The 12,820-nt window shown below is 45.7% G+C and overlaps 1 protein-coding gene across 1 annotated transcript; it reads right to left on the bottom strand.

The window, feature by feature from the left end:
• Window positions 1-6,826: 6,826 nt before the first annotated feature.
• On the bottom strand, window positions 6,827-12,407 carry LOC144143049 (uncharacterized). The gene is made up of 4 exons (XM_077674870.1): window positions 12,388-12,407; window positions 11,771-12,021; window positions 7,237-9,533; window positions 6,827-7,043 (listed from the first exon to the last, which is right to left on the bottom strand). The coding sequence occupies exons 1-3, from the start codon at window positions 12,405-12,407 to the stop codon at window positions 9,484-9,486; spliced, it is 321 nt and encodes a 106-aa protein (XP_077530996.1). The 3' UTR covers window positions 6,827-7,043; window positions 7,237-9,483.
• Between the last annotated feature and the right edge of the window lie 413 nt (window positions 12,408-12,820).

The following is a 12,820-nucleotide window of genomic DNA, read 5'->3' as shown; positions in this document are numbered from 1 at the left end:
ACGCACGAAAAGAGCTTGTACGTGTAATCTGACACAATCTGACACAAGTAAAAAATGTGGGAGGTGGTAAAATAGGCAAACTTTTAAATTATTTGATACAAATATGCATCGCAGCAGAGTGCAAAGCTAGATATCTTAGTAATTAGAACGGTGAACGGGGCTGGATGTGGCTCTAAAATTTAGCACCGTGTGCTCTGAAAGGTTAGAGACCAGACGGAAATAAAATTGATTAGACAAACCACTAAATCTGGGCTATAAAATGGCCTATTTTTGCGGGTAAAATGTTACGTGCGTGGTGGGGGGACGGGGTAATGGATCGGGCTGTTACCATTAAAAGTATAAAATTACGTGACATAGAATGTAGAAAACATATATACAAATGAAGGGGTAACAAAGGAAAGAGTACTGGGGAAAAATGTTTACTGGTTACAATTACTGCGAGCTCCAATCAGAGGAAACAACTTTGTACCGCTGGCCGACGTTGCGCTCTAGATTGAGAAAGCTCTTCCCACGCAAGGTACCGTGATAGCAGTTCATGAGTAGCGGGTGCATGAACGATCATACAGTTTTTAGCGTGAAGCCTACAGCGCACGGGAGCCAGCCAATCACAAACTGCCTCCAGGATATCTTTTGCTAGGATGCGATGCCTTTTATTGGTAATCATTATTCCCGAGGGCTGAAAAAAACCACTGTCGTTCGCTGGCTGAGGTCTGCAGTATCGTTATGACAAATACCAGTAAACTGCAAAGATCTCCTGGTTCTAACAGGATCTCGTGAATCTACGAGATCTCCTGGAGCGCACTTACGTCGTGTCTTTCGCAGTCCCTGTCTATTTTCCACTGAACTGTACGAACCATAAAATACCAACTAGGCCAATCGATCAAGTTACGAAATCTCATCATGGGTTTTCGTTGCATGCGATTGTCTGCTTGTGAGCAAACATGTTTCTGTGTTCAGTTAGAGCTGGGTAAGCACCCTGTTTGAGCTACCTTTTTTGATGCGCATGATCTCCTCTATTCTTGACCTGCGAGTATGATGCGAAGGTTTCCATAATTTTGCCTGCGAGTATGAAGTTGGAACAGGAACTGCCCAATTTTAATTCTGCATAACGAGCGTATGTATCCCAAAACTAAAGGTAGTATTCATTGTCGTTTGGGCAATTCCCAAACTATTAGCATAGGTTAATTTAAAAATGGCATCCTTTTAATTAATTTTGCTCGCTTTATTTTACATTGGTTCTCAAAACCTTAAGATCAGCACTTTTTATCTTTCTGGTTCATATTTATTGTTCATCATTACTAATTCCCAATTCGTATGTCACCGAAAATCTTTTCAGCGATGTTCCAATGGTGTTTGCGCCTGAAATTGAGCACAAGGAATTTTTTGTACTTCAAAAAAGGAAAATGATTATCTTTTGTGCAAGTTCCCCTGACCTAAGATGCGGAAGAGCCTGAAAATGACGAACTGCAAAATGAACATGACTGCGTCAAAACATGACGTGCTTTCTAATGAGCCGCGCGTCCAGCAACTAGGAGTGGTTGAAATTAGACGTCAAATAAAGGTCACAAGCATGCGGAATGTGTGATGATGTCCCGCTGGTGAGGCGTGCTTTTTCGTCTTTACATTAACAAAGCAGCATCTAGCCTTTAAAGCAGTAGCGCAAGAGGGTTTAGAAGCGAAAGCACCCGATTTGACGATATTAAAGAGAGCAAAGACAAAGTGGGCAGACAATAGCTTGGTGGTGTTCCCACGATAAAATCTCTAATAAATTGCTGCTGAATTTCGGTTCGGACAAGATGATTTCGCCTAAGTGTCTTGCTTTGCCTGCTGGCCCAGTTAAATGAAAAGGCCACTAAGGTAAACAATTCGGCACCGAGTTGTAGATATCCCTTACAAAAATTCAAACCCAAGACAATGGTAGCGCAACCTTTAGCACACAGTTCGCACATTCTCGATACTATGTGGGGATCCGTCTCAAGTGGAGAAGCCGAGTTTCTCAAGACGTTCATGATTACGCAGCCAAATATGGAGGTAATATTAAGCGAAAAGGAGCTTGGCTAGTCATGTAATGCGGAAAGGCACTTGTTGACAACCAGTCAGTTACCAGTGAACAAAATGGCTACCTAGAAACGAGACTAGAGTAGGAGAGGGACGGTAACCCGATGGAGAGAGGAGATTGTCGCGCACAGAACATCGTCACGGACAACAGAGATAAAATTTATTGGTGAGCAGTGTATTCAGTCCACGGATTAAGATATACTATTAGGTGAGGACACAGGTTGCAAAACAAACGTGTACTCATCGTTTTAATAAAGTCACCAAACTGGTGTCGCTGAGACCGTTGACCCCAGCCCCCTCCGGTGGCAGAGAAAGGAAGCTGCCCGAGTGCCGGCCAGTCGGAGGGGTTCGGATATTTTCGGCTCCTTGTCGGGCCTTCTCGGCAGCTTCCGTAACCGGTCGACTGCTGGATGTCTGCTCACCCCGTCTTCGGCGGTTCTGCCGGCCGGTGGTGCAGACGATAATTTGAAGAAAGCCGCACGAAAGCCCTTGCGCTCACACCAGTCTTTCAATGTGTTCCAGGCATGTGTTTTCAGCCGGTAACAATCAAAAGAAGGTAACGAGGGGAATGTGAGCCACGGTAGCCGTTCAGCACTGACACAAGTGAGATTTGATGCTTGCGCAACGGAAAAATGGGGTGCAAATGCCTTATTGAGTACGTACTGCAAGGGCTGGCAAGAAAACGTAAAATTATTTAACGTTCCCAGCGATCCTACAATAATGAATGCGTGGTTGCAGCCATCCCCAGCAGAAAACGTTGGCAATGGTACTTGCAGTCAGGATTTCTCTGAGAGTGCGGCTGCGCGAAAGGGTACTTTTCGGAGCTTGGAGGGCAAGTACGGCTGAATGTCGAAGAAGTGCGTGCTCGCACACGATGCAGCTGCGGTCGATTTTACCGTTGGCTACAGCTCTTCAGCTACTCAGTACAAGCAGCGGCAAAAAAGCGTCTGCCGCCGGAACTACGCCCCGACATACAAGGAAAGTAGCCCAGTTTCTGTAAAGGATTAAACTAGCGGCGAGTACGCTGATGTTTCCTCGACGTAAATGGCGTTGCACAATTGGGGTAAGTTCACGCACGAAGCAGCGGAGACGAATCGATGTTGCCAAGGTCACTGCCGGTGTCCAATGTTCAGAGGAGCTGCGCGTGCGTCTAAATGAACTTAGGACCCCCGAACTCTCGCAGCTGCGTTAACAATGCAAACAATTGCGCGTTAAGATTGCGCTGTGTGAGCTCACACGGTGAGCTCACATGAACGTTGTTTTACACGCATGCCGCTGGTTCCTGCGACCCACGTTGCTCGGAAGAGTCGTTGGTCAAGCCACTTGAGGCCTAGGATGCTGCGAAGCTTAGAAGTTCTGCAACCAGATGTCCTTTCAATCAAAGGTCTACGCGCGGCGCCACCAACTTTGTCAGATTTTCAACATCGGGCTGTGTGAGCTCACACGGTGAGCTCCCATGAACAACGTTGTTTTACACGCATGCCGCTAGTGCCTGCGACCCACCTTGCTCCGGACAGTCGTTGGTCAAGCCACTTGAAGCCTAGGACGCTGCGAAGCTTAGAAGGTCTACGCACGGCGCCACCAACTTTATTTGTGAGATTTTCGGGCAGAAGTGTCCACACCTAAAAGTGTATCTTGCACCGTGATTCACACAGCGCATGATAGGGGCGGTCGTAAGTCTATGGGAGAGGCTTTCGCCTGGCAGTGGACATAAAGAAACAGATTGTATTGGGATCTTTAAGGTTAAGTTTAAAAGCGGCAGCAGCGTGTTACCCAATTTTATTACGGTGTGGAAATGCCGATTTTTACTTCGCCCAAAACCAAAAGTCTTGAATGTAAATCATAGTCGGGTGACCCGTCGCGAGCTTGAAAGCAGCTGGCACTGAGAATGAAGGTATCGCCACAGCTGCCGACGATGATATTTAAATGCATGACTTCTGTTGGAGCTGAGGCTGTCGCTGCGCTAACATTAAAACATGTCCCCCTCCTATGACGCTTTGCTCAGAGCCCTCAGCTCTAATGGAAGCTTTTTGGTGATGTTTCGTAAATGGGTGCTGTGCCCAGCTTTGAATAATGTTAGCGGTATGCTGCCCCAGTAGAATCCGTCATTAAAATGTTGACGTTCTGTCGATTCGGCTCCAACCACTGACTTAATGTCGCAGGAGATACGCAAAGAAGGCACAAGCAAAGAGCAGATGTCCATTCTCGTCTTAGATGATGGCTTGATAATCACGCACGTACAAAAGCAAGAGGTTGAAACAGTCGCTAAAGCTAAATTATGGTGTTTGTTGCCTGGTCGACGTAGACAGCTATAACCAGTTTGTCACTGCCTGAGGCACGATATTATAACGACGGCGTTCACTCTGGGGCTGGTGCTGCAAATCCAGCGGTGTTCATAAAAAAATTCCCCGCATTTCCCCGAGGGGAAGAATGTGAAAGTGCGAATGCACGAGTTGAATTTGCGCGGTTCGGTAATGTTCGCGAAAGAGAGATCCCACACACACACACACACAACTACAAAGAAAGAAAGATGCATTTATTCATAGACACCTATTTGTGTTGTCGTTGTACTTGATTGCTAGAGCGGATCTCAGCTTTGAAATTTCGTGTGAGTACTTCTTTAAGCGGGTGCATTAGCCCTTCTCACGCCCGATTCCTGGCCAATCCCCCACGTGGGTATGTGCCATGTCAGCGGCCAGGCAACGCGCGCCCATCTCCCCCCTGTTGCCAAGGAAGACGAGGAGATTCCTGGCCAATCCCCCACGTGGGTATGTGATGCGGACATCGCCGGTGGACGCAGGTTCAGGGTCGCTTAAGCATTGCATTGCACTTAAAAATTATGCACCCGTCCGTCTAAAGACAACGATGGTCGAACGCGAAGCTTTCTCGTGGCGGATTCTGTCGTTGTCGTCATAGTTTTGACTGAGTTTCGACGATGTTGTATTTGGAGGGTGCGCATGGCATTGCTTCACCGTGATGTGGATGCTAGGCCGGTGCGACAGTTCTTTAGTGAGAGTGGGACGCTTTATGTTGAAGGCCTAAAATCCAAGAGTATGCGCCTGAATGGTTGTCACGCATAAAACAACGGACCACGCTGAAGTAACTAACGACAACGCCATCCGGAAGAACCGGATGGTGGCACTGTAATAACTCGTGATGCCTTGGCAATCGGATAGACGCCGGCTTCATAACGCGAGGGGCCCAAGTTCGATGCCGGCCACTGAAGCGTTTTCTTTTTCTTTCACTTCACCCATGATAATTCATCATCATCCTCAGAGCAGGCTTTCCCGCAGGGTGTTTTCGCGTTACAGACGCCGTCAGTGACACTAAATCTTCGCTTTGAAAGAACACTAATGCCATTAACTCCAGCGGTGGATTGGCCAATAAACTGACTAAACAGACTAAACGGGAATCGGCCTAAAGTAGAAGCATCTTAAAGGACTAACACGAGATCTCGATATCATTTTCACAATTGTTTTTGTTAAGGTGCCTCTTAAATTATTCAGTCAAAACACAAATCTCTAAAGCTTTTCTAAAAGCATGCTACCACGTCATACCAGAAATATTTTGCTACAGCAGGTATCCTAAACGTAATACAGACAAACTCGATTTAACGAAACCCGATTGAACGGAAGTGCCGATGTAATGAAGGTATCCAACGCCTTGGCTAACTCTAACGAAACAACGATACCAATTTCATGATCTTTTCAGCTTGAACAAACCTTTTCTCAAAAACGCAGCTCAAAAAGTGTAAATTGTTGGTCTGTTTTGTAGAGAACACCTGAAAATTTATTCTTTGCGCGCTGAAGATGACATCGAAACCACTTTCTCCCGCTTTTACGAGACTGCACAGCGAAAAACGTGCGTTGCATGTTTGAGTTGAATTCACCAGAAGGCGCCAGCAGTAAAAAAAGTTTCGTTTTCACGTCATGGATGGCAATGGCGCTGTTCTAATTTCTGGAGCTTTGAAACCGCCCAACGTTTTCAGAAGTAAAATTTTTTACTACTACTCCGATCTTCGGCGATCGAAATTTTCGGGGCATACTTTGTGTTCTTCATCCGTCATCGTTCTGTGGGTAGTTCCCGTGTGGGTAGTTCCCGTCAAGTGATGGATACCCTGGATCTGCTGCGAATATTTGCCGGAGCACACGAGGATACGGGGCACGCACTGGCAGGACGCACTACAAACTTACGAGAAATCCGTGCGGCCATTGCCTACACAGCGCACGCAAGGACACATCACAGACTTTTGTAGTGGGAAATAAATTGTAGTTCCTTGGGAGCCGCTCTTGTTCAGGCAACAATTTGTGGTCTCTCTTCATTCGCGCAGGCCGAAATTTTATTTTTGGAGCATTTGCACTTGGCAAATACGACGCCGCATAAGCTTGCTGAATGGCGCTACAGTATGTAATGAAATGTAACGAATTAAGTGACCGAGAAATGCTGACTTCAATTGATTGAAGTTCTCAATTGAACGAAATAATTCGCGACTTCCCGCAACTTTGTTAAATGAAATTCTGACTGTATTGTTAGGCAGTTCTAAGGCGTATTTGTTGGAAGCACGCCTTTCAACGGTGCACTAACTTTCACTTGGAAGAGTACCACACCGGATGGTCGTTCCGCAATTTATTTACTTCCCCCCAAAAAATGAAGCACACAGAAGCACACCGAATAAAACACCAATAAAGTACATACAGCCTTTTTTTTAAATATTTGTATTGTCTTTCTGCAAAGTAATTGCAACTTTTGGAAACTTTTATATTTTTTTTTTCTGAAAACAACCTCAAACGACTTCAATTCTAATAAATCTTCAAACCAAAAAAGTATTTCAGCACACAGCCTAATCGTTTTCTGCTGAAGCGGAAATTATAAGACAGTTGTAGGGACTGTTTAGCTTCCAAATTGGTTTGCAGTCGTTTGGAAGAAAAAAGGTCTCGGAAACAGGCATCGTAGCTGCTAAACTCCGTGGTACAATCGATGTGCATCTGAAAAACAAAAGAATGTAGATATTACTGAAATTTGTCATTAGCTCAAGATTTAGATACGCATCAAATTAGATTCTCGTTAAAACTAACTAATATACGACCAGAATTAAAATGTCCTAAGTCTACCTAGTTCTGTCATAAACAACATCTACCGCCAAGTTCACGTGGTGAAAATAAGGTAGCAACCATTTACCTTGAGAAAATTATCCGACGTGTGCGATTTTCAACCAGCTCCCGGTGAATTAGGTCCATATGGAAAAAAGGAAATATGCTTTTTTTGTTATAAACCCGTTTAATTAGGCTGCAACTGAAGAACTGAATAAGTACTTACGTTTAGCCCTGAAAGGAATTCTAAACGAATGCTTGTGACCATTACATTGGCTTCCCAGCCGCACCACACTGAACTTTGAACGCTACTGTATTACACTGATATGATGGATAAAATAACTCCGAGTTAGTTTATCCATGACACATTTATTGGCAACACTAATTACCTTGGCAGCGTCAGCCTTGTAAATCGTGACCTGTCAATGCTATTTAGCAGTTGCGTGTTGTGCACTATTTTATTCGGACTGGGGCGCAATTCCCATCGTAATATTGTAACCTTACTATACACAGTAACTCTTGGCGTGGCAGCACTGATACTTACTGTCAGTGCTCCAACAACTATGATCAGTCCTACGAGCATCCCCTGCCAACAAAAACATTCGTAAACGTAAACGTGGCGTCAGTAACAGCACCACGCGGAGCAAGCTTTATGTTTTGCACGAAGCCTTAACTTTGTTCCCGTAATCTTAAGGAGTCGCTAACGTGCGTAGCATTGCTGCCACCAGTATTACTTATCACACTAACGATTTATACCAGCACAGATAGTGTACTGTTAGTCTACAGGCCATAATACGGCTGCGGCGACAGTAAAACATTAAGTGATTTACGGTAGTCTACTTGTACCAGCACAGCACGTATCATTGCCAGCAATTGATTATTGTTCCAGGGAAAGATTCAACTCTTGTATCAGCAGTAACCAGCACCATTAGTGCCATGAACTCGCAAATCACAAGTATTGACAATATTTAACAGTAAAGCAAATACGCTGCTCCATTTGTCTTGTACCAGCACAGCAATCAGCATCCTGTGTCAACAATACCGACACTATTAAACTTGCTTAATCGCACACGTAACGTGAATTCTGCTACAACCAGCACCGTTACTAGCACAGCTACCAGCGCACTTAATATTATATCGGTGTTTTAAATAGGTCCCGCAGATGTACCAGCAGTAGCATTCACCACTTGTACTTTGTACATCGCAGGATCCAAACGCAGTCACCTAAATACCAGCAGCATAACACCACAATTTATACCACAAATACCTGTCCAATAGCTTAACAGTGATTACCACCCTGAGACAAAACTGCACACTGCGCCTGTTTGCAGCAGTAACGTGAATTTCCGCAACAACCAGCACATTTGCCGGAAAAGTTACTATTGTATCAGCCTCGTAAATATGTAGCACTGTCGTACCAGCACCACTAACCAGCACTATCAGTACGAACACCTCAGTTCTACCGCAAACACCAGCACAATAACCAGCGCCATTGGTTTCGATATAGCAGCATCAACATACTACTACCAGTAAGAACATTCGTATCACAAGTACCAGCACAAAAGCCAACGCACTGTATTTGATATACCATTGTAAGTAATAGAACCTATGCTCCGCACTCCCACGTGCCATATCGTTCGTTTCACAATAACACTTGTAGCTGAGCCATAAACACAAGTGGTTCTAGTTATAAAAATAAACTTCTATACAGGCACCTAGTGTATACCACCACTTCAGTAATAGCATACCAGCACAATCACCTTACTAAGATAATTAGTTTCAGGGAACTTACAGGCGGTTGTTAATCTTCTGTTACAACCCATGCGCCTCTCGAATGTACAACCAGCACACACCAATTTACGCAAAACACTTCTTTTGTTTCCTTTCTAATAAGCAAAAAAACTGATAAATCAGTACTACCGAGCATTCCCAGCACGTTAGCGACCCGCATAAATGGTTACTCACCAACACGCATTTCGAGTTTCATGACAACGAATCCTTATTTTGTTGCACACCAATAGCCACAGTGGTGTGGTAGTTGGTGGGCACAGATGGCGAAAGCCATGAACAAAGTACGCTTTAAAAAAAGTTTCGTTTGTGTTCAAGCTGATTCTCAGCGTGTAACCCAAACGTATCTATAATACATCGTATGCAGCATACCAGAAGCGAACTCATTGAGGATGAGGCTAAACTATTGGAAATAAACAGCTGAACAAGCAAGAAGATAGACCAACTTTGACTCCCAAGGAACACAGTCGGTGAGGCGCTGATAGGGATTCCAGCCGTGAACACAGCTGCCCAAAAAGCTGAGTGAATGCGCGTGGTACAGAACCATTCAAGAATAAAAATAAATTGCTACGTCACCCGTTGTGTTGAACTTGGGAGCTGGAAATGAGAAATACCAAAAATTGTTGTCAAATAAGCGCTGTTCGTTATGTACGCATTCCACATGGCAGAACAACAAAAAACAAAAGGCGGTGTGTCTACGCCAAGCACTAGATTTGGTGCAAAAGTAGCGTACATTAATGCTTACAAAGCACTGTGCAATACACAATGGAGGGAATGTGCTACTCTGTCAGCGTGTAACCGCTTGCAGTGCTTCACAGTACTCACAGTATTCATAGACTGGTATTGCATTATTATAAAGCGTTGTCCATACATCGCTTGCACTGACGTCACGATAGCTGCAATGTTGGTGAACCGCGCGGACGACGAAACGCAGTGAACTTATCTGGTGCTCTTATTTCGAGCAGCGCTAGGGAAGCTGCCAGCAATGCACAAGAAAGGGTGGTGGTGACGTCACGTGCAAGCGTTGTATACACGACTGCGCGTATGCCCTCTTTCGTATGGGGCACCATCTATAAAATACGTTATTGTGTAATTATTCTGGTATAATTTACTCATTCTAAGCCGAAATATTTAAAGAAGGCGTGAAATGTGGTTAACGTTATTTGGTGTCAATTGTGCCCACTATATGACTGCATCGACACCATGATTTCTTTTTTTTTAACTGTACGGGATATGTCTACTACTTTTTCAAAGGAATATTGTATTGTGAGCGTCTTATACCAGAAGTCCAAAATTCAAGCTACTACGAGAGTAAACAAACAGTTCTGGGCAACAAATTCTTCTGTCATTTGCTTTGAGTCTAATTCTTCAGATGTCGCTACTTGCATTACGGCAATCTCCAAGCCGGAACATGGAACCGCAAACTGAGTGCTAAAGCATGTGCCATTGATTTCAGCGTTAAGCGCAAACTCCCGCTTCGGGTAATGCGGTAAACGTAACTCGAACACAGTAATTGTACGCTTATACTCCCTATTGAATGCCTACGCGAAACGTTCGGTAACGTTAATGTGAAGCCTAACGATATACCAAGATAGTCAAACTCATTGTGTGATCGGACTGCGTGCACCAATTTGTGGCGTTAATTACCAAAGTGTGACATTAGGACTACCACCGGGCCACCGTGTAACCCATTCCCTCAGCTGCACATATGGGCTGGCGCAAGCGAGTAATAAACTGGAAAATACGCAACCTTCACGAATGAACCTTTATAAATGAGGCTTTGTCCAGGAGGATGCACAAATTTCCTGCAAAACTAACTGAGGTAGGCTGACAAAGTGCTTTCGCGCTAAAATTAGCCCGCCCGCTATGTTCTCCTGTCTCCTCCCTTGCACAACATAGCAAGCAAGCATTCCGCAACTGCGTTCTAGTTGGGGAATGCTAGAACCGTGAAAGTCCCTCTCCAACATCCCCTCCACCCGCCCCCTGAACCCGCAGCAAGGCACCGAAGGTATATCGCCGTGAACAAAAGAGCAATTTCAACTTCTTTCAACTTCTTTTCGACTGAGTCTCGCGGACCTAAGGCACGCTCCATAAAGTTTGCAGCCCCCCACGCATTCAGTTTCCGACTGAAGCTCGCGGTGCCTTGCAAACCAATGTCCTTTTTAAAGCGTGTTCGCATTGAGCGTGCGGACTTATTGCATTTCCTGGAGAAGGGTGCGAATAAAGCTGAAGAACTAAGTACGCCCAATGAATCAGCTACCACTAAGATCTTATGAATTGGTTCAAGAGGGCAGATCGGACTGAACGACTTCTGCCGGAACGTGTCCCACTTGGAAGGATTTACGACGGCGTGGCCGGAAATTTCACCAACTGGAGTTTAGATTATCCCTAAGGTGGTAACACGTGAGCCTTCTGTTATTGCCTTCTACCTAAAGAACAGAAGTCGCAAATTCGTTTGGAACAGTGACAAGCCATTACTCAAATAACAAGTCATTCTCGATTCACGTCCTTGAGATTGAATTCACGAGAACGCTAAAGCACAGATATTTCAAATTCGGTTATGGCTTTGGTGGGCGGGTGTCAATCGGGCACTCAAGATTCTGTGACGCCCCCATAGAGTCGCCATTGCTATCTCGGTCACTTATTTGAAGTTTGCGGTGAAATATGTATCATTATTCGGCGAGGAACTAATTTTTTTTACCTATATACGGGCCCTTCAAGCATAACGAACGTGATGACACTTTAGCGCTGTGCCAGTGGCGAGGCTATTGTGTGTGGTGCTAACATTACAATCAACGTCGCAGACGAGAGGGCAACGATGTGCGGTCACGTACGTTCGGGCAGGTTCAACCAGGGCCATTCCCTCTTGGCGCCCTCGGGGGTGGCGGAGTCGTTGGCCCCGCTGCCGCTGTGCCTGCGCAGACCCTGGCGTCCTTGAGCCTTGGCCCAGCGTATCTTTCCCCCGAACATCATTCCGAGAATAACCACGACGAAGACCAGCACCACGCCGCCCACGCAGATGCCGGCCGTCAGACACTGCCGCCAGCGGCCCTCACCACCTCCGTCCACGAACGCAGGCTCCGGCCTGGACGAGCGACACAAAGGAGGATGAGGAATTCAGGTATGAACGCGCTCTCTGTTGTCAACGCAGGTTTACACCTTGCGCATTGTGAATATTCTAAAAATTCAAATTTAAATTGTGGGGTTTAACCCGCCGAAGCTAAGCCTTGGCTATAGGCCCTGCCGTATTGGAGGTCTCATGATTAACTTTGACCTCCCGGGAATCTGACGTGCGCCAAAATCTCGAACACACGGGCGTTGTCGCTTTTCGCCTACATCTAAAAGCTGCCACTGTAGCCGGGATCGAACCCACCTCCTTGGGCTCAGCAGTACAGCGCTTTAGCCACTGATCCGCCGCGGCGGGTCAAGAGGAAAGCATTAGACGTCTCACCAGATGCGACAAGTGGCCATAGTTGACGTCGGTGACAACACGAATGGTACCAAAACGGTCGCCGCTGTAAATATGATACATAAAGGCTCATTTCGGTTCGCATGAAATTTGAACTTGGGCCGCCCGAGCAGCTGCCAAGTAAGCTAACCACTGCACTAACCCGACGCCCTGCCAGAATGGAACAGGAATTAGCCTTAATCGACCAGGTTTAGGGGAAATCCGCAACCTGGAGTAAGTTTCTACGAGGGAAGGTTTGTTTGCAGCCGTACGGCTACAAAGGAAAGCTGTACAGCTTTCTCAAAAGCTCCGCAGTTGAAGAAAAATTCGTACCGGTCCAGGATTCGAACCCGGGACCACCGCTAAACGGGAGCAGTCGCTCTACCTACTGATCTAACCAGAAGGCTAGGAGTTTGTTGCGCAAGAGCGAATTGAT

The sequence above is a fragment of the Haemaphysalis longicornis genome, unplaced genomic scaffold (assembly GCF_048455015.1).
Source record: "Haemaphysalis longicornis isolate Haplotype H1 unplaced genomic scaffold, Haemaphysalis longicornis Haplotype H1 scaffold_6, whole genome shotgun sequence".
Taxonomy (NCBI): Eukaryota; Metazoa; Arthropoda; class Arachnida; order Ixodida; family Ixodidae; genus Haemaphysalis; species Haemaphysalis longicornis.
The sequence above is the reverse complement of the archived record's forward strand: the minus strand, read 5'-3'. Positions and strand labels throughout refer to the sequence as shown.

Coding starts and splice junctions, on each gene's coding strand:
- LOC144143049 (XM_077674870.1), bottom strand. CDS start 12,407: ATGGCCACTTGTCGCATCTG. Junction 12,022..12,387: donor ATGGCCACTTGTCGCATCTG/GTGAGACGTCTA, acceptor TCGCTCGTCCAG/GCCGGAGCCTGCGTTCGTGG. Junction 9,534..11,770: donor CTGGTTGAACCTGCCCGAAC/GTACGTGACCGC, acceptor TCTCATTTCCAG/CTCCCAAGTTCAACACAACG.